This window comes from Dermacentor silvarum, chromosome 10 (assembly GCF_013339745.2).
Source record: "Dermacentor silvarum isolate Dsil-2018 chromosome 10, BIME_Dsil_1.4, whole genome shotgun sequence".
In the NCBI taxonomy this organism is placed as follows: Eukaryota; Metazoa; Arthropoda; class Arachnida; order Ixodida; family Ixodidae; genus Dermacentor; species Dermacentor silvarum.
Window position 1 is genome coordinate 89,132,428 of NC_051163.1, and position 23,463 is coordinate 89,155,890.

The window sequence follows — 23,463 nt, forward strand, 5'->3', positions numbered from 1 at the left end:
ACTGTGAATAAAGGCAAAATAGAACGAAAAAGAAACATGAATGACGCTTAAGCTTCGCCTTTAAGAATGGAACGCGATAGCATTAAAAGATCCCTGACTGCTTCTCACGCTTCCCGACAACTGGAGCTTAAGCAACCGTAATGGTTACCGGGAAACACTGGCGGCGAACGCTATGCACGAAGGCGAGCTTTCTGGTAGAAACACGGCCTCTTGCTTGCGGTGATCCCGGAGATACTGCACAGCCGTGCCAAAAAATTGCATAACTTTTCAGGTTTCCGTTTTTGTTTCGTAGTTTTAATATTTCAGTCTGAGAAGATGTAACATAAAAGGCATGCGCTGTGGCTGTTTTGTTTTATGACATTTGTTTGTGGATTGTGATTCTCAAAATTCAGAGGAATAGCTTTACCAAGAATGCAAGATAAGGTATGAGCAACATTAATGATAGAATGGTGTGGCCCGGCACCGCATTTTCTGCGACGCGGGGCCCTTAACGCTATCGAGTTATTAGACAGTTTTAGTTTAACGTTAGCGTAATAGCGGGGTTAAGAGAAATAACGTCACCGTTCCGCAAACGAACTTTGCAGAAAGAGAGTTTTAGTATAGCGTGATAGCGTAGTTTACGTGCGGGACGCTATTCCATTACGCTTTGAATTTCGCATACATAGGGCACCTAAGATATGTGTGTGTGCGTCCGGAAAGTGTGAGAGGCAGCGCAATGGAAGCCAGGAGCGCGTTGTATTTTTATTTGCCATGTCCGCCGATCTGCAGCGAAACATAAAAGCGGCACACCGCCACCTCCGAAGAATACCCCCTGAGGAAGGAGCCGAATTGGTTCCGAAACGTCGGGCTAGTAAATTTCCTTATTTGGTTGGAGTCAATCTCTAAGTCTTAAACAGACAAGCAGTACAAGCTGTCTACCATAGCAACCGAAATGTTTCGATCTCAGAGGCCATATGCCGTCGCCACGCCTATCTCCCGACTTTACCAACAGGTGGCGCTCGCATCTCGGAGAAAATTTCTCTCGTTAGGCTTAGGCGCGTTCGAAACGAGAAGCGATCACGAAAATTCCTCAAGATTAGCCATAACACTCTCTCGTCGAAACAGCATGAGACTAAGCAAAAGCCGTTTACGCAGTCATTTGCTACGAACGAAGTGAATTCTACAAAAACAACGCCAAATTCAGTTCGAAGCGGGTGACCGGGACCGCCGCCATGTTTTACGTGAACTACGCGTTAAATCTGAGAAATAGCGTGCGCACGGTAAACGGTATGGGTCGTTTAGCGCTCAGCGCATGGCATTGCATAGGCAAAATATCAGACTATGCTTACAGCATAATATCGAAAGGTTGCATAGACAGAGGGATCACCATAACCTGGGCCCCCACTCACCGCAACATAACAGGAAACGAAGCCGCCAACGCCCTCGCCCGAGCGCTCATTATGCGGGGGGGGGGGGGGGGGGGGACGGCGGCCTCAACCTAACTTTAAGGTCGAGATGCTCGTGACCTACCACGAGATCACAGAGCACTACAGATTAGGACGCCGGAAATATCCACTCCCGGATAGGTCCCTCACGTCCGCAGAGGCGGTCACCTGGCGCCGCCTGCAAGCCAAGAACCACATGTCTCCCAGATGGAGATACCTCACGCAAACGGGAAATCCGGAGGACCAATTCTGCAGATTCTGCGATAAGATAGGAACTTTAAGGCATATCCTATGGGAGTGCAGCTACTCCCCGGGACATAATTTATTCACGGATGAACAAGCATGGGAGACCGCGCTTCATAGCGAAGACCCGGCGGCACAGGCCAACATTGTCCGTCTGGCAGCTGAAGCGGCAAGCCGCTTCGTCTACTAACCGCTGCCCCTTGGGGTGACATCGGGCTCCCTGGACGCCTACGAGCGGTACCAGGAGCTCCGGTGTCACCCCTTACGAACAATAAAAGTTTACTCACTCACTCACATGGCATTTCGATCCCGCTATTCCGGTACGCCCGCTATTCCGGTAACCACGCTAAACTAAAACTGTCTATTATAGCGAGAACAGCAAAACATACGCGAACCCGCATACAGAACTAACGAGGGGACAGGCTACGATCTGGAGACAAATCCAAACCAATTTTATTCCTAGCCCCCATCGGCTATCCAAAATCTACCCGGATGAAATCCAACCAAACTGCCAACATTGCAAGTGCATGAAGGCTACCCAAAATCGAATTCTTTGGGAATGCGAGGGAAATCCTCCTCCTCAGTGAATACTGTCAACTCCCTCCCACGAAACATAGGAGTCACTCCTGGCGACGACTGACTACCAGATTCAGGCAGAAGTAACTAACTGGGCCGAAACGGTCGTGGCAAGCAATTCGCCACCACCCTTCGGACCACCGGCAAGCTAATTTAATGACCTCGTTATGCCGTAAATAAAGTTTGTTTCTCTCTCTCTCTTAAAATGGTGGGTTGAGAAAAAAATGGCCTGGCCTTGAAGAGTGCTCTGATGCCAAATGCAGTCTTCCATTTTACTTGATGAATATGGCTATTAAACTTAATGTGGCTATCTATTTGAACACCAAGAAATGCTACAGATTGAGTGAAATTGATATGGTGCTGATCCAAGAATTACAGATGGAGTGTTATCTGTCTCTTTCTGTGGGGATCTGCAAACCATAAACTTAGTCTTAGATGGGTTAAGGACAAATTTACTAGCAGAACACCAGCCAACAATTTGTCGTAAAGCAGTATTTAGTTTCAGAGTTAAAGAAGCAATACAAGTAGCAGATGGTGAAACAGCAATGTCGTCAGCATTTAAAACAACATGAGTATCCATTAGTAGTTTAGGCAGGTCAATTACACATATTATGAAGAGTAGCCGACCTAAAATAGAGCTCTGATGAACGCCTTGGTTAAATGTTTTTTTAAATATTTTGTACCAGAAAAACACCCGCCACAGCTAACAATTTGTTACGTGTTCAGTAATTATGATTTTAAAAATTTTAATAGAGGACTAGTAGCAACGTAAGCTTCAAGTTTGTTACGGAGGATATTACAGTTAACAGCATCAAAAGCCTTACCAAAATTTTAAAGATACAGAACCAACTAGATATGCAGAAACAAAATCGTTTTTAATAAAATCTGTTAAAGAAAGAATTGTCAGGCTTGTTGAGCATCCGGAACATAATCCGAATTGAGAGTTGTTTAATATATAAACTTATTTAGATAATTTTTAGACATACCCCAAAATGTTCTATAATTTTACTGATGACTGAAGTACTAGAAATAGGACGGTAATTAGATATGACATACCTGTCACCTTCTTAAAAGCAGTAATCACTTTTGCTTTCTTTAGAAGCCTACGAAAGGCACCGTTTCTGAAAATTGGATTTATGATGTAGCTTACTGTGTCACAGACAAGATAACTAATTCAGGATGTGGACGAGAGGATAACTTATCTAATCTAGGGCCAGTTTTCTTGAGGTTACGGATTACAGCGAGCATTTCGTGTGGTGTGTCAGGAAATAGACCGTTTATCAATAATAAGGAGAAATTTATGTATAAGGCAGCAGAGTGGACCTAGAACTTCATGAGAAAATTGGCTGTGGCCTAACTCAGTTATGCCTGGGTGTGCGTAGCGAGAGGTACGGTTAATGTTATTGTTTAGCTTGGTGTTTCATTCATTCGTTGATCCGGGGCCATGGCACGAGATGCCGAACTAAACGACGAACCATCCTCATCTGAATGCACTCGCCTGGCCGCTTCGTACTTACGGCGCTTCTCGAGGCGTGCGGCTTGTTCTTCCTGCGTCTCCTCGGCTCGCTGCCTCCTCTTGGATTCGTACCGACGATGAAGCCTGGCTTCTTTCAGTCTCTCCGTCTCACTTTCCACATCTGCCGAGGAGGAGGAGGAGGAGGAAAAAACTTTATTCTGACAGGGCATTTGGGACCTCCCAGGTCCCCTGGGTCCCCGCGCGACCCCACCGCACTCAAACGTTCATGTTTAACATGTCCATGACGCTAGCAGCCCGGATGGCGGCGATCTTCTGCCTTGCCGGGTCCGTGGAGCGCAGTGAGGTCTCCCAGTCCTCCCAGGTTTGGAGTGGTGTCGGGCCGCCAGGGGGAGGAGAAGCCGGACAGGCCAGGAGTATGTGGGTGAGGTTTGCTTTCGGCGCATTGCACAGAGGGCAGGAAGGTGGGATGGGTCTGTAGTGGGAGAGGAGGGATGGGGTAGGTAGGGTGCGCGTTTGCAGACGGCGCCACAGGTGTTGCTCCCTGGTAGTGAGGGAAGAGTGGGGCGGTGGGTATATTTGCCTCTCGGCGCGAGCATTCGCGATGAGCTCAGCGAAGGTACACGCACGCTCCCTCGAGAAACCCCCCATGAGGTCCGCCTGTGCCCGGTTTCTCGACCCTCGGGCTAAAGAATCGGCGGCCTCATTGCCGGGGTTTCCCGAGTGCGCGGGCACCCAGATGAGCTCAGCGCTGCGGGAGAAGGGGGGGTTCTGGGTCAGTATGTGGAAGGTGGCAGGGTGAACTCTGCCCCTAGCATAATTTAGCAGTGCAGTTTTAGAGTCACTCAGGATGTAGGTAGCACTGGAGCTGCCGAGCGCTAGCGCTATAGCGATCTCTTCCGCTTCCTCTGGGTCCGTTCCCTGGGGTAGTTCCTTTATTAATGGAGGTGTGTTCAGTGTGTAAGCAACCGCTGTGGCTCCGTGCTGATCGCATGCAGCATCTACCCATATTGCGTTCTGTTCATCGCCGTACCGTTTATGAAGGGCTGCTGCTCTGGCTTTCCGCCGCTCGCGGTTTTGGTCGGGGTGCATGTTACGAGGGAGCGGTCGAATGCGTAGCGTTTGACGAATTTCCGTAGGAAGGGCTTTTAGGGAGTCATGATTAGCAGGGATGCGAATTTCGAGTTTGGAAAGTATATGCCTCCCGGTAGAGGTACTGGCTAGTCGGAGATATTGTGCCTGTAGGTGTGCTTCGGTTAGTTCTTGTATGGTGTTATGCATGCCTAACTCCGCCAGTCGTTCGTTACTGGTGCTTTTGGGCAGGCGGAGCGCAGCCTTGGTAGCTTGTCTGATTATAGAATTTATTGTTTGGGTTTCGGTTATATTGAGGTTGAGGTAGGGGGTAGAGTACAGTACTCTACTCATGGTATACGCTTGTACTACTCGCAGAGTATCTTCTTCCCGCAGGCCGTGAGCTTTATTTGTTACTCTGCGTATTAGCTGCGTGGTAGCTGCTAGCGTGCTCTTTAGGCGTTTGATGGTTTCGGTATTTCTCCCATCTTGTTGCAGGTAGAGGCCAAGGATTCGAATGGTGTGGACCTGTGGGACCACCCTATCCTGTAGGTAGATTCTAATAGGAGTATGATACGTTCTACCCTTTGGCGGGATCAACAAAAGTTCAGATTTTTCCGGTGAGCAGGTGAGGCCTACCTTGGTGACCTCTTCCTGTATTACCATTGCGGCTGTTTGCAGTGTTTCTTCGATTTGCGCGTCCGATCCATATGTAGTCCACAGGGTGATATCATCCGCGTACAGGGTATGGTCAAGATGGGGAATTTGCTGTAGCTTCCGCGCGAGCGGAATAAGTACTGCGTTAAAAAGGAATGGGGACAGCACTGAGCCTTGCGGTGTGCCTACGTTCGCTAGTGTGTAGCGGCGTGTACGAAGGTTGTCTACGCACATGCTGGCCGTTCGGTTTTGCAGGAAAGCCTTTATGTAGTTGTATGTTCGTTGGCCAACTCCTAGGTCTATCATGGCCTTTAGGATGGCCTCGTGCGTGACGTTGTCGAAAGCCTTCTTGAGGTCAATCGCCAGTACCGCTTTAGTGTGCGCAGGTATGAGGGGGTCCAGAATAGCTGTTGTGAGTTGCAGCATGGCATCTTGCGTGGATAAGCCCGATCGGAAACCAATCATTGAGTGTGGGTATTGACCAGTGTCTTCCATGTGACCGTGCAATCTAGCTAGGATGACTTGCTCAAAGAGTTTGCCTAGGCTGGAGGTAAGGGAGATGGGGCGCATATTTTCTGGGGTAACTGGTTTGTTAGGTTTCGGTATTAGTATGACCCTTCCATGTGTCCACTCCTCTGGCAGTGTGCCGCTCTGCCAATGCTTGTTGAAGATACCGGTAAGTTCTTGCAGGGAATTGTCGTCTAGGTTTCTAAGAGCGGCGTTTGTTATGCGATCTTCGCCTGGCGTGGTGTTGCTGAGTCTATGAAGTGCTGCTCGGACTTCTTGTATAGTTATGTCCCTGTCTAGTTCATTATTTGGTGGGCCGGCGAAATCCGGCAGTGGAGTGGAAGTGCCCGGCGAGGTGTGTAGGCTCTTAAGTTTCTGTAGTAGCGCCTGCGTGTCGTATTTATGGTTGTGTGTTAGTCGAGCGACAAGATTTCTAGTGTGTTGTTTACTTTTCATGGGATCAATTAGATGTTTTAAAAGATGCCACGCTCGAGCGGTACTGAGATTGCCTCTGAGACCCTCACATATCTGCTGCCAATTCTGTCTACAAAGTTGTTGGCTGTAATCCTGAATTTGCTGTGCCAGCTCAGATATCCTGCTTTGGAGCTTCTTGTTGCGTTTTTGCTTAGCATATCTTTTCATGAGACTTTCATGCGCTTCTATCATATGCGCCAATTTTGAGTCCATAACTGGGACTTGCTGTTCTGGGCTATATTCCTTGGTGCACGCCGCTTGGTCCTCGAGGACTTGTGCTGTCCAGGTTAGCGCATCCACCGGCCCTGTTTGTTGGTTTGTTTCCCGCCGTTTTCTAAATTTATCCCAGTTGATTAATTTATGCTCTATTCTTTTTCGAGACGCTTGGGGACCTGAGACTTGAACTTCGATAATATAATGGTCACTGCCTAAAGTATGTGTTGTTCTATTCCATTGAAGGTTGTGGATGCGTCTGCCCATCGTGAGATCCGGACTTGTGTCCATCATTCCTGTTGTACCTTGTCTGGTGGGGCAGTCGAAATCATTGTACACCGTGAGCTGGGACTGTTGAGCTTGTGTCATGAGAACCTCCCCTCTGCCAGAAGTTCTCTGGTATCCCCAATCGATGTGCGCGCAATTAAAGTCTCCGGCCACTATTATTGGTGTTTTATTTGCCGCTGCGGTAATTTGCGCTATTAGGTGAGCGCAGCGCGTTGCTGCCATACTCGGCGGATTATATATATTGGCGATGAGTAAGGAATCCTGTTGAATGTCGAGTGGGATAACTTCAAGGACTACGTTTTGTACTATGTGGGAGAATGAAAGTTGCGTATGCCTTATGAACCGCTTGATAAAGGTGGACACAACCGGAGTAGTATCGTTTGGTGAGTGATAAGCAGTATATCCTGGGAGCGATATGCTTGTTTTAGGGTCCTGTAGCAGAATTAGGTCTGGTGGGTGTTCCTCATTTAGTATGAGTTGAATTAGCGCTTCTCGCTTACGGCGTATGCTGCGACAGTTCCAGTGCCAGAGTTTTAAAAGGGGAGGAGTCTTAGAATTAGATGAATCACCTGCCATTTTGCTGCCCAGAAGTTTGGGAAGTGGAGGGGGGATGAGTGGTATGGGGTAGGGGCACCGCCTGCATTTGGTTGGTTGCCTCCGCCACCATTAGGCCCATCTGTGTCCTGAGCTGGGTACAGAAGGTATCTAGCTTGTTCTCTAAAATTTTGAAGCGTTCGTCAATGAGGCTGTCGATCCGAGCTTCGAGAGTTGGGAATCGAGCCTCGAGTGTTTGCAGGCGCTTGTCTAGGAATTGCTGAAATTCATCGCGCATCTGCTGTTGGAAGTGTGCTAGTTTCGCTGTTAATTTTGCCTCAAGTTTGGCTTCAAACTGAGCCTCCATCTCAGCTGTTTTGTCTGATTGCTCCAGCTCTGTTGTTTTGGCTGATGGCGGAGCAACGTCTTGTGTTTTTTTTTGTAGGTGGGGTGGAGGTTGAGGTTTCTGCGGGAGATGAACTCTGGGTGTCTAGGGGTAAAGGGTGACCAGTGGGTGGGTGTGAGGGTTGGGTGATGGTTTGGGTGACGGGTGATGGGTGGGGTTGGGTGATGGCCTGTCGCAAGCTTCTTACCTCCTCTCGAAGACGGATCATCTCCTCGTCCCGGGGGTCTGGTTTGCGGACGATTCGTTCTGCCCATGTGAGCTCCTCGGGGGCCTTCGGGGGGCTGATGGATTCCATCTTGGAAAATCTTCTGGGTGTAGCTGGCGTCTTCCGGTTGTTTCCCTGTTTACCGGTGGCTTCGTTGTTTGTTGTCGCTTCGTTGCTTTACACCATCCTGTTCCTGTAAGGTGCTCTCCGCCGCACAGAATGCATCGGGGCACGCACTGACGTGTTCTGTCTTCGCCGTGATCTTCGCCGCATCTTGGACATCTCGGTATTTTCGGTTCTGGACACACATCATATCTGTGTCCTGGGGCGCGACAGTTCGTGCAGGCCTCTGGTCGCGCCCTATATGGCGTGCACAGGTGTACTCCCCCATAGTAGATGATTCTACGGGGGATGGGTCCCTGGGCAAAGGTTATAAGGATGGATTTAGACTTGCCCATGCGTCTTGCTAGTAGAATGCCTGCTTCCGGATTTCTCGCTTGTAGATCTTGCAGAAGCTCTTCTTCCGTTTCATCCCAAAAAGCATTCGATATCACGCCTCTTACTGTGTCCGCTGCAGGGACTATGTACGCTGCCACCCCATACGCTTTTGCGTTTAGGGTAATGCTTCTGATTTTAACCAGGTTAAGGGCTGCTTCCTGGTTAGTGGTGGCTACTGTGCACGTGTTGTTCATTGGGTGCACGCGTAGTTGCACTTCTTCTCCCATCGGTATCTTCGCCGTTTCGCAGAGGCAGCGGAGCAGCAGCTGCGGTTGTATGTTGGGTAAGAATAGGCCTCCCTGTGAGCGGAAAACTACCTTAATCGCATGTTGTGGCAGTGGAGCCATTTGGCGACTTTTGCGCTTCACTTGCTGCGTTGCACGCAAGTGCGCCGGGTTCGGGCGGTACGTCGGACGCCACGTCGACGCGGGGAGCGTTTCGGTGCGTTCCTCGGATGCCTTCTGTTTTCCGCGTACCCCGTTTGTATCTTCCATTCGGGCTTTTGACTGGGACTTGCCTTGATAGGTTCCGATGATCTTAGTCCAGTCTGCTGGGTCGTAGTCCTCTTCTCGGAGGGTAGTTCCTTCGACTTGTACTTCCATCATCGTGGGCTGCCGGTGATTCGCCGAGCTAGGACTCGCGCCTGGCATGGCGCGGCCTGTACGGCGTGTCGGTCTTCTCTGTCCAATAAGTCACGTTTGCTGGACGATATGGTCGCCAAACTTGGTGAGTGGCCTCCACTCACCTTCGGGTAGCTACACGGCAAGTTTCTTGAAACGAGATGACAATTTACCAGAAGGGCAGCATCGGTCTCACGGAGCCGATGTTGCATGCGTCCGCACTCGCCCGTTACCTGGACGCGTCTTCGGACCATCGGCCACTTGTGCTAAAGTTTTTCTGCTGCAGTTGTACGTTACAGAATGTATGTACCACTATTCGCGTCGCACGAGCAATCTGATTAGACAACATTAGATCGTTATAGAATGAGTGAATTAACATTCAGTAAAGTCCCGATACGCGTAGGCGCATCTTGCACCAAGCACTAGCTTTGTAACAGTGGTTAACCAAGGAAGAATGGTCACCGAAGAAAAAAAAAAACAAAAAACAAAGAAATTACGTGTGTCAATATATTATACTATCTACGAACGTCAATTGTATATTCAAGTGCCCTAACCGCACGATTGGCTTCTAACGTCACAGTTTCGCATGCTCTACACCGCTTCTGAAGCTTCCAAGTCGATAATGATCCTGTAGACGCAAGCTCAAGAGATAGTACTCTCGTTTTTAATTCAGAACACCCAAAGCTAACGAATCTCCGATCAATCCAGTATCAACAACGTCCTCTTTGGGCTGCCAGATTACTGTCGTCTACTGCGTTTTTTGTGAAAGAAACTTTCGGCTGACTTGACTTTATGTTGCTTCATGGCGACAGTATATTCGATGATGTCGGTTTCGCCAGAACACACATACGCACGCCCGCACACACACACACACGTACATATATTCTGATAAGAGTTGTTGACGTCCCGCTACCTGCACAATGACCACCGGGTGACTCGGCTTGTTGGCCCAGGTGCCGAAATAGTTTTTTTGGTACGTGGACTTGCCCGTCAGGATGTCGACGGCGCTATCCGAATTTGTCGTCGTGAACTTGTACTGGCTGATGAAGTCACGAACCTGCGCGTGGTCGTGAGAAAAGAAACGTTCGCGCCAGAACGCACGTGGAACAAAGAAACACACATCACTCACGGCTGATTTTAACCGACGTTACCACTGAAAGGCGCATTAGTGTCCCGACGCATGATGGGCGTTTTAAGACGTTGCCTAAACCGCGGACTTACGTTGGACCTGATGGGACACCGTACGAAGTGTACAAACAGACTCAGGGACCTACTCTTGACTGGCTTCTTGACAATATATATATATATATATATATATATATATACAGTGTGGAACTGCGGAGAAGTTCCGACATCGTGTAAACACGCGGCTGTTCTGGCCATTCCGGAGCAAGGCAAGCCACCTGGCATTTTCGCGAACTTGCGACTAATTGCCCTTACCGCGACACTATGTGAACTGCTGGAGCGAATGGTGGCGACACGCCTCAGCTGCGGGCTTGAGCGTTTCGGATGGTATCGCCCAGCCCAAATGAGATTTTGACCTCAGCTAGGCACTGAAGACGGCTTAGAATACCTTTCTACTGCGTACTCACTGGTGGTCGCTGCCACCACGTGCGGACGCTGCTTGCAATGGACATACATCGAGCTTATGACAGTGTGAGCCATGATGCTACGCTTGAGATCCTGCAGTGGAATAACTTGCCTTGTCGTGCTTGGGCATTCATACAATAATTTCTTTGTAAGCGCTCGTTTTCCATCCGTCTTCCATCCGTCTTTACGACGAAGCGTGGAGTGCCGCAGGGATCTGTCCTTGCGCCGGTATTGTCTAATGTTGCGCTAGTGCCGATGACGTTGGAGCTGTCAAATATTCCGGACGTACGATTCTTAAATGTATGCTGATGATGAGACGGTATGGACCACCCATCTCCCTTTGAAGCATTAAGAGCGGGCACTGCAGGCAGCACTTGAAACAACACGTGTTTGGTGTACGTCAGTGGGGCTCAAGCTTTCAACTGAAAAGACCTCCTACATAAGCATTGCTAACAGGTGGTGCCGTCGAAAGCTTAACTTAGCCCCTCTTGGACTTACGCTTGTTGGTCGCGCCTTGGCAGAAGTCACCGCAGTTCGAGTGCTTGGAGTGGAATTTTCTGCATGCTGATCGGCATCGCCCTGGCTGCGCTCTAGCCACAGATCTGACGCAGATCCGCTTCTTGCCTGCTTCATCTCTTTTGTCGCATCGCCCAGAGGTCGGGTGGGGCTCGCAATCGTATCATTCGGTGGCTGGTTAGCCCCGTACTCCAGCCTCGCTTGATCTATCAAGCACAGTTTCATCGCCTTACCAAAGCAGAAGCAGCTCGAACGGAAAACCTTAACCGCGAAGCCATGCTTGTGATTACAGACCTTCCAAGGCGCACACCTATCACGACACTTCAGGCCGAAGCTGAGGTGAGCAGATTTCATGAGCTTATTCATCAAAGCCGATAAAACGATAAAATGAAGCAGCGTTCCTACAGCTACCTTGGCGAATTACATGGACCCGACTTTCCCTTTAGTGGATCAATCCTTATGGCCGCTAGCACCATAGGTACAATGCGAGGTGACTAACAACAAGCCACTTGGTTGCATTCGGCAGGAGACTAATCGAAATTCAGGTTCTGTGAGCATCACTGCGCCTGTGCCTTCCTGTTCGGAGTTCCAGGAACTAGACCTAACTGCGCATGTGGATGCCGGGTTGAGTTGGGAAATTCTTTATGCTTCCTTATAGCGCCCTTCCTATCCAGATGTAAACCAAACATGTTATTATGAGTTAGATACAGCCATTACCACGGTACTGGCGGAGCTAGTTGCACTCCGCGATGGCCTGACCGCGATGTTGCCAATCGCGAAGGGGAAATGCCCAAGAAGCGTGATCCTTCACAACATTCTGACGCAAGCGCACTCTGTCGCGTCGATCGTTCAGCTGGCTTAGCGGAGGACTTTCACCGCTTCACTACGACTTATCCATGCCCGGTTCGAGTCTGCTCGATTCGTCGATCAAGTGTTCCCGCTCATGCCGCGGCAGACGCCGCATGTTGTCGCGTCGATCGTTCAGCTGGCTTAGCGGAGGACTTTCACCGCTTCACTACGACTTATCCATGCCCGGTTCGAGTCTGCTCGATTCGTCGATCAAGTGTTCCCGCTCATGCCGCGGCAGGACGCCGCATGTTGCCGCGTCGATCGTTCAGCTGGCTTAGCGGAGGACTTTCACCGCTTCACTACGACTTATCCTTGCCGGTTCGAGTCTGCTCGATTCGTCGATCAAGTGTTCCCGCTCATGCCGCGGCAGGACGCCGCATGTTGTCGCGTCGATCGTTCAGCTGGCTTAGCGGAGGACTTTCACCGCTTCACTACGACTTATCCATGCCCGGTTCGAGTCTGCTCGATTCGTCAATCAAGTGTTCCCGCTCATGCCGCGGCAGACGCCGCATGTTGTCGCGTCGATCGTTCAGCTGGCTTAGCGGAGGACTTTCACCGCTTCACTACGACTTATCCATGCCCGGTTCGAGTCTGCTCGATTCGTCGATCAAGTGTTCCCGCTCATGCCGCGGCAGACGCCGCATGTTGTCGCGTCGATCGTTCAGCTGGCTTAGCGGAGGACTTTCACCGCTTCACTACGAATTATCCATGCCCGGTTCGAGTCTGCTCGATTCGTCGATCAAGTGTTCCCGCTCATGCCGCGGCAGACGCCGCATGTTGTCGCGTCGATCGTTCAGCTGGCTTAGCGGAGGACTTTCACCGCTTCACTACGACTTATCCATGCCCGGTTCGAGTCTGCTCGATTCGTCGATCAAGTGTTCCCGCTCATGCCGCGGCAGACGCCGCATGTTGTCGCGTCGATCGTTCAGCTGGCTTAGCGGAGGACTTTCACCGCTTCACTACGACTTATCCATGCCCGGTTCGAGTCTGCTCGATTCGTCGATCAAGTGTTCCCGCTCATGCCGCGGCAGACGCCGCATGTTGTCGCGTCGATCGTTCAGCTGGCTTAGCGGAGGACTTTCACCGCTTCACTACGACTTATCCATGCCCGGTTCGAGTCTGCTCGATTCGTCGATCAAGTGTTCCCGCTCATGCCGCGGCAGACGCCGCATGTTGTCGCGTCGATCGTTCAGCTGGCTTAGCGGAGGACTTTCACCGCTTCACTACGACTTATCCATGCCCGGTTCGAGTCTGCTCGATTCGTCGATCAAGTGTTCCCGCTCATGCCGCGGCAGACGCCGCATGTTGTCGCGTCGATCGTTCAGCTGGCTTAGCGGAGGACTTTCACCGCTTCACTACGACTTATCCATGCCCGGTTCGAGTCTGCTCGATTCGTCGATCAAGTGTTCCCGCTCATGCCGCGGCAGACGCCGCATGTTGTCGCGTCGATCGTTCAGCTGGCTTAGCGGAGGACTTTCACCGCTTCACTACGACTTATCCATGCCCGGTTCGAGTCTGCTCGATTCGTCGATCAAGTGTTCCCGCTCATGCCGCGGCAGACGCCGCATGTTGTCGCGTCGATCGTTCAGCTGGCTTAGCGGAGGACTTTCACCGCTTCACTACGACTTATCCATGCCCGGTTCGAGTCTGCTCGATTCGTCGATCAAGTGTTCCCGCTCATGCCGCGGCAGACGCCGCATGTCATCTCTTCACCGTCGTGCACCCATTGCCTCTGATCATGCTTCCGCACTCCGAAATAGTGGACATTCAGAAAGAAATCCTTCGGCGCACCACGCGAGCTCTCATACATCCGGGTGGTTCTGGCCTCCCAGGTGGCCTCACTCGTCAAGAGGAGCTATCGTTCCCAGGAGTTCGCGTGACAGCGGCTGTCACACAGTCCATCCGCGCGCAGTGGGGATATATCAACGCCTCTTCTAGATGCCCGTACTGTCATGCACCAGTACGGGAGGCAGACCTACAGGACTTGCTATAGACATGCCCTGGTCTGCAATCGGCTCGTCGACGTCATCTGAGCCGTGTGGGTCTCCACCCTAATCGGCTGCCAGACTTACACAAGTGGATCTTTGGCCCTCATCGCCGCTTCTTTTTGGACTTTATGCAAGAGACAGAATTTCACAATTATATGTAACACTTCATTTTGACGCAGTAAGGTAAATTAACGCAATAATAAAACAACATGTGGCCTAACAATTCCTGTCGTGTTTCTATAGGGGAAATATGTAAGTTGAACAGATCGTTTGTGTCGAGATCTTTCTTAGCGCGAGGCAGATTGCTGTTTAGCAACTAGCGTTTTGCTCGCAGCTTACTGCAAGATTGTGGTGCTCTGTCTAACAGTTCGCAATGTAAGGTGGCGGAATGAGATTTTTCATGCTGCCAGCAGCTGACAGCCCTGCTCATCGTCCATAATAGAGGTCGAAGTTGTCTGCCATTCATTGGAAGAAATGGCTAACACTTCGAACCGTGTAAAAATGAAGAAGTGTTAAGTGAAGCTTTCATGCCGAACACCCTATATATCATATGTACTTCCAAGGGCAAACTTCGTAAACCACTGTGAACGTATTTGTCCATTTAGACAAAATTTAAACAAGAAATTTCTAGTGCCCTTCAAGAGGAAGTAATATTATTTACGTTATCAACTTCTCTAGCACAAAATTCGAAAAATGTAGGGACGCTTCAAAAACTAAGAAGACCCAACTTTGAGTCTCTGCAACTTCATAGCGAAAACAGATCACTATTTCCTAAGTAGCGTCTGTTAGAACATCTATAGTGTACAAAAATTACTGATTGCACATTACCGCAAATATATGTTGCCATTGTCTTGTGAACAATACGTTCATACCTTACGTATACAGTCGAGGTAAGCCTGACACCTGTAAGCGAGCAGGTGTTATCCTGACAATTTCATCAAAAACATCAGCGAGTGCCTATACCACTCTCAAGAACGGACGCTGCGCGGCAACTTCAATCACTTGCTCGCCACATCACACTTCAAAGATGGAATTCACCAGGTTTCAGCAACTCACGCTTGCATTCTCTCGACCCTAAATTGCGACTTCGCCTGCCACCTGGATTCTCCCGTGGTGAAGCAACTTTACTGTGTCGCGTGTGGTTGGGCGTCGCATTTACGAATTCCTATTCATTCCTAATAGGAATGGCTAACACTGCGGCATGCAATTTGTGCGGCTGCGATGAGACGCTAGAGCACATTCTGTGTCATTGCCCAGCTTTTGACGCTCAACGACGGATTATTCAAACTCAACTTAGCATGTTGGATAGCAGAGTGCTGTCAGAGGAAAAGATTCTGGGACCATGGCCTACGCATTCCTGCATGCGAAAGGACACAATAGCTCTTCTTCAGTTCTTGAAGGAGACTGGACTATATGAGCGCTTGTGACAGTGGACCTTCCTCTGCGACTGACTGTGTGAATAACTGACTCTTTATGTGTGTGTTTTTTTTTCGTATTCTCGCTCCTTATCTATTCTTCCCCTTTCCCTCTCCCCAAGCGTAAGGTAGCCAACCGGGCGCGTCCTTGGTTAACTTCCCTACCTTTCCCTTCTCGTTTCTCTCTCTCTCTGACAATTTGTTTCAAGTGGTTATTATATCTCGCGAACTCATGGGCTACAATTATTAAATTCCAATATTTGCCGTAATGTATCTAGTTTAAAACCTAATTACTGAAACTTTGATAATTAGTCAATTATGCGCCGCGATTTCTCGTGCAAGTAACGTACGCCTTTTCGGGTAATCCAGCTCGAAGACTCGAACTGTGCAATCCACGGCAGGCGATGATAATAAAAATTGTTATATTCTAAAAAATATGAACACTAGCACACTATTACGCTTAGTTACTAGGACAAAGTGCCGTTTGCTGCTTTTATTATGATGCTCGTTTTCGTCAAATTTTTGGCGCCCGAATAATCTCTCACGAAGGTCAGAGGCCCCGGTAGCGCTCTGGCGAGTCGGAACCGCTCGTTGTCTACGCCACCATGAGGTCGAAACTGGAGCCCAGCCCCCCTCCAACTCCATCACTTCAGGTTAGTGATGCGGGAAATTGCAAACCCCGGAACCACTCCACTTCAAGGCTCTTCGTTTTCTCTTGACATGCATGAATATTTCTGACGGAATGAACACAACTGCGACTATACTATACACCAAAGCCTAGCCAAAATTACTTCGAGCGGACATCTTTCTTCGAAGCGTTGCAGATTTGCATAAAGTGGCCCTTTTGCTCACCTTCGAGAAGATGGAGTTCATTATGCGACCTGTTTCGGCAGAGGCTTCAGTATTATTAGGAGGAAGCTTTAACTATGACATTCTTAATAAAACGCATTAGAAGAGAAATCGTTTGGTTCACTGCTCCGAATTTTGTTTACATTTCTGGCGTTTGAAACACAGATTAAATCGAGTTACTGTAGTCCATGTCTAAAAGAAAGCCGTGGTGCCGCGCAACCCTCGGGCTGCCCACAGTTGCCTTTCAAGCGAAGCTTGTATTGCCTGACTCGTGCCGTCGGTGTGGCTGTCGTCGTACGCGAAAAAAACCTCCTCACCCACAGCTGGTGGCCGGAAACCCTCCTCACCATCAGCTGGCGTGCCGGATCACCCCACTCTCCCAAGCAATCACCAACGCTCCCTCCCTCCGAAGAAGGGAAAGGAGGGTTCGCTCGCTCAGCGCTCGATGTTTTTCGCCAGTTCTATTCCCACTCTCCCCTCCCCGTGGGCACTGAACCGTGCTCCCTCAAGGGCTGCACAAGATAGCGCCAACCTTTCCGTTTGTCATAACGAACCACTTAGTAACCATTTCAAGGCCAGCTGTGCTAAGGGTAAGCCGCGATCGGTCCGCTCCGCCGACGAGGAGGCAGCCTTCAAGGAACGACAATGGGAGCGGGACCGTGAACGTGCGCGAGCTCGCCGGGCGATTCCACTGTTTCTCATCCACCAACAACCTTAATGTGTTCAAACACTGAAATAACTAACCAACAACTCCCCTAGTGTTGAACAAGCTTCGCGTGCACCCCTGTTCCCGGTCGGGGAGCTGCTTTAAGTTATTTTTAATACTATCGCGGGCTGTTTTTCAAGAACGGAAACAAGAGCTACGCAAACAACTGCAAGTGATGTTTTCAGTTCAGCGCTGCAAACTTCTCATTGGGCATTTGACTAGAAAGCTAAATATTGGATAGTTTGTTTAATAATGAGTACTAGTCACCGTAATACTAAGGCGACTAAACACGCCGACCTCTTCTCCGGAATGTTGGTAAAAGCACAGAGTCAGTTAACATTCAATGAAGTTCACTGAATGATAAAGACACGCTGGGGCCCATATGCTGTGCGGACAACGCAAACACTACACCTGTCAGCTCCATAACGTTAGCAAGTCACTGCACCGCGAGATGAGGCTCGCGTTTCCGGTAGATTAACTGGAGCTCTAATTTGGCAGCGGTCGATATCAGAAAAATACGTTTATGGCATTAATAGAAAAGAAAAAAAAACACGAAAGACATGAAACCGGGGTCTTTCCGTGTCGGTGACTGTAAAATATAGATGTAAATGCTTCAAGTAAATATCACGTAAATAACGTGATATTTCAATATCAAGTAAATAACGACAAATCGCTAGACTGAAATAGATGTAGAAAGACCTGATTAGCACAAACAGGTTATGTTATTACGCATTTTACGCCAAACCGTTTCAAAAGAGATCCTAATAAGGATCATCATCATTTTGGCCTCCACATGCGCGTTTCCTACAAACTTCAACAGCACCAACATGACCTCTAATTATCACGCATATTATCTCGGCGTACCGTCAATTTTACTGAATTCATGAGAACGTCGCGCTTTGCTCGTAGTTTAGCGAGGGAATCGCTTGTTGCGACCTCCGCAGCTTTCTGCCACATGCGGTTTGGCGTTCCACACTACCTGCTCTACGAACTTCTTCCTTCCGAGGAGGCAATCCTTGTAGAGCAGGAAAAGCAGGAAAGCCCTGGAGAGCATTGCAGGGTCCCTGCCTCCGGAGGAGTCGAACGTGTCCGGAGTCAGCTTGTTCATCGCACTGCGGGAACGGATATGGCTCGGTTAGCTCGCTTAAAAACTTGTCGTTTTGTTAAGACGAAAGCTATAGGTGTCTATGTTGACGGTGTCCTTGGCGGCCGATGACCTTGGCAAAACTACGCCGTGGCGAAAAATGGCCGACTCCGTAAACAACGCTAGGATTGGCGTCACATTTCTCAGCGAGGTTCCTGTAAACAAAGTAAATCGGTGGCTTTGAAAAGAAAATTTGAGGCATTTCGTTCTGGGTGGGAGTCGAACCCGGGCGTCCGGGGTGCGATTCGAGCACGCTTCCCAGAAGCCATGGCTTCTCCGCGGTTCTGCCTTCCAAAGGCGTGCCTAGTGCGTGCGTGATTGCACACGTCACGTCGCAGCCATCTCGCCGACTAAAGTGTGGCCTAGTGCGTGCAGTAACATGCTGCACTTTAGTTACTACGTTAAGTGTTCATATGTGGAGTTCAGGCGGCCGCCTTGGTGCCACACACGTGTACTTCCTATTGCGGCTCGTTATGTCTTTAAAGAAGTCCAACCTCGATTGTATAACTTCATGTATTATCAAATGTGCAGCAGGCTTTCGCCTTCTTGTGTTCCAAGATTGTAACACCGGCCGAACTTTTTTTTTTTTTACACGAATAGCTTTCTTTGGTTCTTTCGCCGGTTTCGTGGTCGGTGGTTACCGGTCCTTGTAGAAGGTTGGACTTTCAACGCAGGTACAAAGGCGCCCGGTGTCTAAAGCTAGAGATCTCGCGCAACCAAGTATCCAGGTGCGTTCGCGGCCGAATCGGAATTGCTATACTTATTTAAAACGCGCGCGTGCTGTGCGCCTATACTAGCGCTATACCGATGTGCTAGTATAACGGCTCTATTTCCTGTGAAACTACGCAACAATACAACGCTACCTAAAATATCCCCGATGCAACAAATCGCCTTCGAGACCATCATTTTTTTATTAAAGCAAATAGCTTTCTTGAAAAGTTCGGCCATTCGATTACATTGACAATAGTTGTTGATACCTTCTGCACTTTGCTTTTGCATTTTTCCATCATCACAGATCTTTACTGAAAGGTAAAATGGAGAGGGTGCTTTAAGTGTGTCGTCACTACGATCAGTCTATTCAAATGCGTGTGAAATGCAGCAATTCTTTCATTATATAGGCAATCGCTGAACCTATTGGGAAGAAATTTGTGGCAGTTACGAAGCAAGTTTCAAGTTGCTTTTCACAAAATTGACATAAGGAATACTATTGTGCCGCACACCGTGAAGCGTACTTTAGAGTATATTGCGTTCTAATTGATAATATTTCACGTATCTCTTTGTTTTTTTACATTGTCAAATTTTCCTTTTAACGAGGGAGTGATAGAATTCGTGCCATACTCTGTTTGCTGGTCTTTCCGATACATTTTTCATTGTAGTTTATTTTCTTGCATTTTATTCCGCAACCTTTTATTGTGTGTGGGAGTCCCTGTCCACTGCATGTACGTTATCAAGATCAAGCTTTTACATTGACTGCTTTCACCTTTCCTATTCTATTCTCTTATCTTATTCCTTTTCCTTTCGCCTTGCGTGATGGTTGTGCAAAAACAAACTGGAAGTCTGGTATAAGGAAAGGCCAGTCTCCGTCGTGAACGTAGACATAATAAGCACTAGTTTCAAGGGCCGCATCCAACTGATGGGGGATAATATGCACACATTTGACATACTCCCAGGAATTGAAGGATCGGTGACGGTAGCTGACAAGCCAAGCCTTGTGTTGCCCGAACGACTCTTGAACCTCCATGGAGTCGTACGCTACCGCCGCTGACAAGCCCTGTACGCAGTTTGCAGATCAATATCAGTGGGACACATTAACGTAACGCTCAATCAAGATATTTGTACACCGCTACATAGAACCTTCGGCAGAGGACATGCCGGCCTTCGTCTTGTCTAGTCACGAGCAATATTTCAATGGAATTTCAGTTTCAATTCATTCTGAATCCAAATTTATTTTCCCGTGATAGAAAATATGAGAGGGAACAACTAATCCCGTTTTTTTAAAGCAACGATTAAGGGTGTTTCGGAATCTGACACTTGAATATCTTGCATGTATAGCTCTTCTGTTGAGCATTTATTGCCATCAGATACTTATGTGCGAGATGTGTGTTTTACCAACTACGGCCTCTTGAAAGCTGTTCTGCTGCTCAATTTCATGTATTGCTCAAGAGACTACCTGGAAGCTCTCTTAATGCTCTCAAATGTAATGAACGCGCATTACGCAGCGAGGTCGTGCATGCATTATTTCTCCAGTATTTAACCGCACCACTTATTCGTGCAAACTTTATCTGTTGCAAACGAAAACCAAAATTATGGAAATATGTTTCTCTAATGGTGAGTCAGAATATGATAACGCGATACATAATTTCTGCAAATGCAGGCATGCGGTACGCACTGCGAAGAACCACACGTCATTGGCCCAGCGGGGTGTGACGGTGTGGCCGAAGGTGAAACTGGCCAGGATAGTGGCGACCTGGAACTGGAACCGAAGCCTCCACGCTAGCTTAAGGCGTTCTTCCAGGTGTTCAGTGTTGGCTTCGAAGCGCGACGAGTAGATAATGCCCCAGCAAATCATTGTCTGGTTGAAGTCCGGCAGGTGCACCACGTGAATGCGCTTGGGGATTGTCAGAGACGGGTAGCGGCCTGAATCAGTAAAAAGAAGAATGGCGCAAAGATGAAGGGCTTCGGGGGCGGGACGGTGGAGGAGGTCGTTACAAAGCTGCTTACATCTCGGACTTCCCTCGACTTCCTGAAGAAAATGCCGCCGCAGAGGAAGGTATCTTCGCTAGTAAGAGCATACCACCTGGCGTGCTGCGGGTGATGCTACTTTAAGTTTACACTTTTGTTGTCCGTAATCTAAAGGGTCTAGTCGCCTGGAAGATTAGGCTCGAGTTTGGCCTCACTGCGTGGGCTGTGCTTAATATGCCGAGTAGAGGGGCACCGCCACAGTACGTGATGAGGCCACGATGTCGATTGGCGGAAGCCAGGTACATGGAGGACACGTGAAATGGTTCTCGGTTATAGGCATTCCTCTTTGTAGTGGTAATTTTTTAGCAGACGTGCCTTACCTTGCGACACACACGCACACACACACACACACACACACACCGCCGGCTCGTTAATCATGTCAGTGGCACCACTGCAACATAATGGACTGCGCCGAATTTATTCAAAACTCAGGAAACGCGGCATCAGCAGCTTTTATCTGCAAAGCATATTGCGAGGGCCCTTATCAACCTGATGGTTTTGTCGTACACCAATGTTCTTAGTTCTACCCTTAAGCCTGCGCTTTTATTTCATTTTAATTTCAGAACACGTTTAAGAAAACGCACAAATGTTATGCTAATGAAAACAAACGTTTTACATTGGCTATACGCCCCAGCCGTTCACATCGGCACCATTAACTTTCTCTCTTTTTTTTCGAAGTACGGTAACCTGTTGGAAATCGTGAATACTTGTTCTAGCGCTTGCCAGAGTGACAACCAAGACATCGGAAGGGTGCAAAGACTTCTTGAAATAGCTTCGCTCTCTTCGATGAATGGGATGCTCGGATTTGCCAATACAACCCCGAAGATGTTTTTTTTTATAAGCCTATTTATTTTTTCAGCCCCCTGCGTTTCCTACTCGCTGTATAAGTGTAAAAGAAACACGGTTATCTCATTTACTTCTTATGTAACTTCCAAAGCTTCACTTCGTCTTCCTATTATTAACTATATTATATTCCCGTGGTCCCGTGCTTGTCCGTGCTTTTTGGCGCTGCTTAAGAATAATGTTCGATTAGTGCTTCACTGGCAATGCATAATGCGGTCGCTTTGTCCCTTACCGTAAGTCTTATTATCATTTCTCAGTCCATCATTGCTTGAACTGTTTGTTGTTTCCCCCAGAGCTATTTCTCTTTCTTTTAGTAAGCGTCCGAAGTACTACCTTTGGGTTAATATTGGTGGAACAATATATGTACGAGTATATAGACCTCTCTTTCGAATCAATTTTGATTACTGGTGCCTGGTGTTCTGTAACGTTAATAAGATAAGAACCGCGCAACGAGTGACGGAGCGAAATATGATACAGCCCAAACGGGGGTAACCTATTATTCTAGTTGATATTAAGAGCGAGAAAAAAATGCGTTAGGTCAGGCTATGCAATACGTAGGGCAGATAGCTGGTTTTCTTACAAAGCTTTAGAATGAGTGCTAAGGCAAACGAAACACAGTGGAGGAGGGCATAGGATGATGTCAGTTGACGTAAGACATGTATAATTGGAGATCGCTAGCGAGACTTTCGTCTGACAGTGGAGATAACATTGATAATGATGATTATGGGGATGATGACGATCATAACAATGTAACTTGCGCCAAACGCACGTTATAGAGTTGCCTTTCCATTCCGCGTGATACAAATGACGCCACTGAGTTTTGGAATTGAACCCCTGATACCGCGATCAACAACAGAACGTCATAGTACGTCAACAGAACGTCAACGCCTTCATGGAGGGACAATAAGCCGCAGTTTAAACATTCGTCGGACGCATCATGTTGAACCTATTTTATGTCCAATGCAGGACGAAGGCCTCTTCCTGCGATCTCCAATTACCCCTGTTTTGCGCTAACTGATTCCAACTTGCGCCTGCAAATTTCCTGACTTGATCAGCTCACCTGATTTTCTGCCGTCCTCGACTGCGTTTCCCTTCTATTGGTGCCCATTCTGTAAATCTAATGGTCTACCGGTTATCTATCCTACGCATTACATGGCCTGCCCAGCTCCATTTCTTTCTCCTAATGTCAATCGGAATACCGGCTATACCCGTTTGCTTTCTGATCCATACCGCTCTCTTCCTGTCTCTTAACGTTAGGCCTAACATTTTTCGTTCCATCGTTCTTTGTGCGGCCACATACGCGCCGGAAAAGGGCACACTCACGGGTCACTGCTGCCAGCGACGTCTCGAAAACTTTCAGCGGCTCGGTCATCAAACTCAGGCGTTCCTCGGTGTTCCACATGACGACGTCCGAGCCCAGGGCGCTGTTGGCGAGGTTGGTCTGGAACCAGCTGAGCCGGTCGCTCGTGATGGCGTCGATGGTTCGGAAGCGCACGCGGAACACGTCCCTCGGGCCGCCGCGGTCTTCGACCAGCTCGTCGTCCTGGTCTTTGATGGGACGCTGGCTGCTGCATAGCACCATGCCACGCCGCACGAGGCCGTCCAGTCTGCGAGAGACAGAGAATGGATGC

At 48.7% G+C, this 23,463-nt stretch overlaps 1 protein-coding gene across 1 annotated transcript in view; it reads right to left on the minus strand.

The window, feature by feature from the left end:
- Positions 1 to 1,533: 1,533 nt before the first annotated feature.
- The window catches only part of LOC119431685 (aminopeptidase Q), a 28,902-nt gene continuing 6,972 nt past the window's right edge, over positions 1,534 to 23,463 (minus strand). The window contains exons 5-10 of the mRNA XM_049657988.1: positions 23,156 to 23,439; positions 20,637 to 20,884; positions 19,912 to 20,018; positions 18,083 to 18,215; positions 10,104 to 10,247; positions 1,534 to 1,602 (exon numbers count right to left, since the gene is read on the minus strand). Coding sequence (XP_049513945.1) covers positions 1,534 to 1,602; positions 10,104 to 10,247; positions 18,083 to 18,215; positions 19,912 to 20,018; positions 20,637 to 20,884; positions 23,156 to 23,439 — 985 coding nt within the window. The remainder of the gene's footprint in view (positions 1,603 to 10,103; positions 10,248 to 18,082; positions 18,216 to 19,911; positions 20,019 to 20,636; positions 20,885 to 23,155; positions 23,440 to 23,463) is intronic.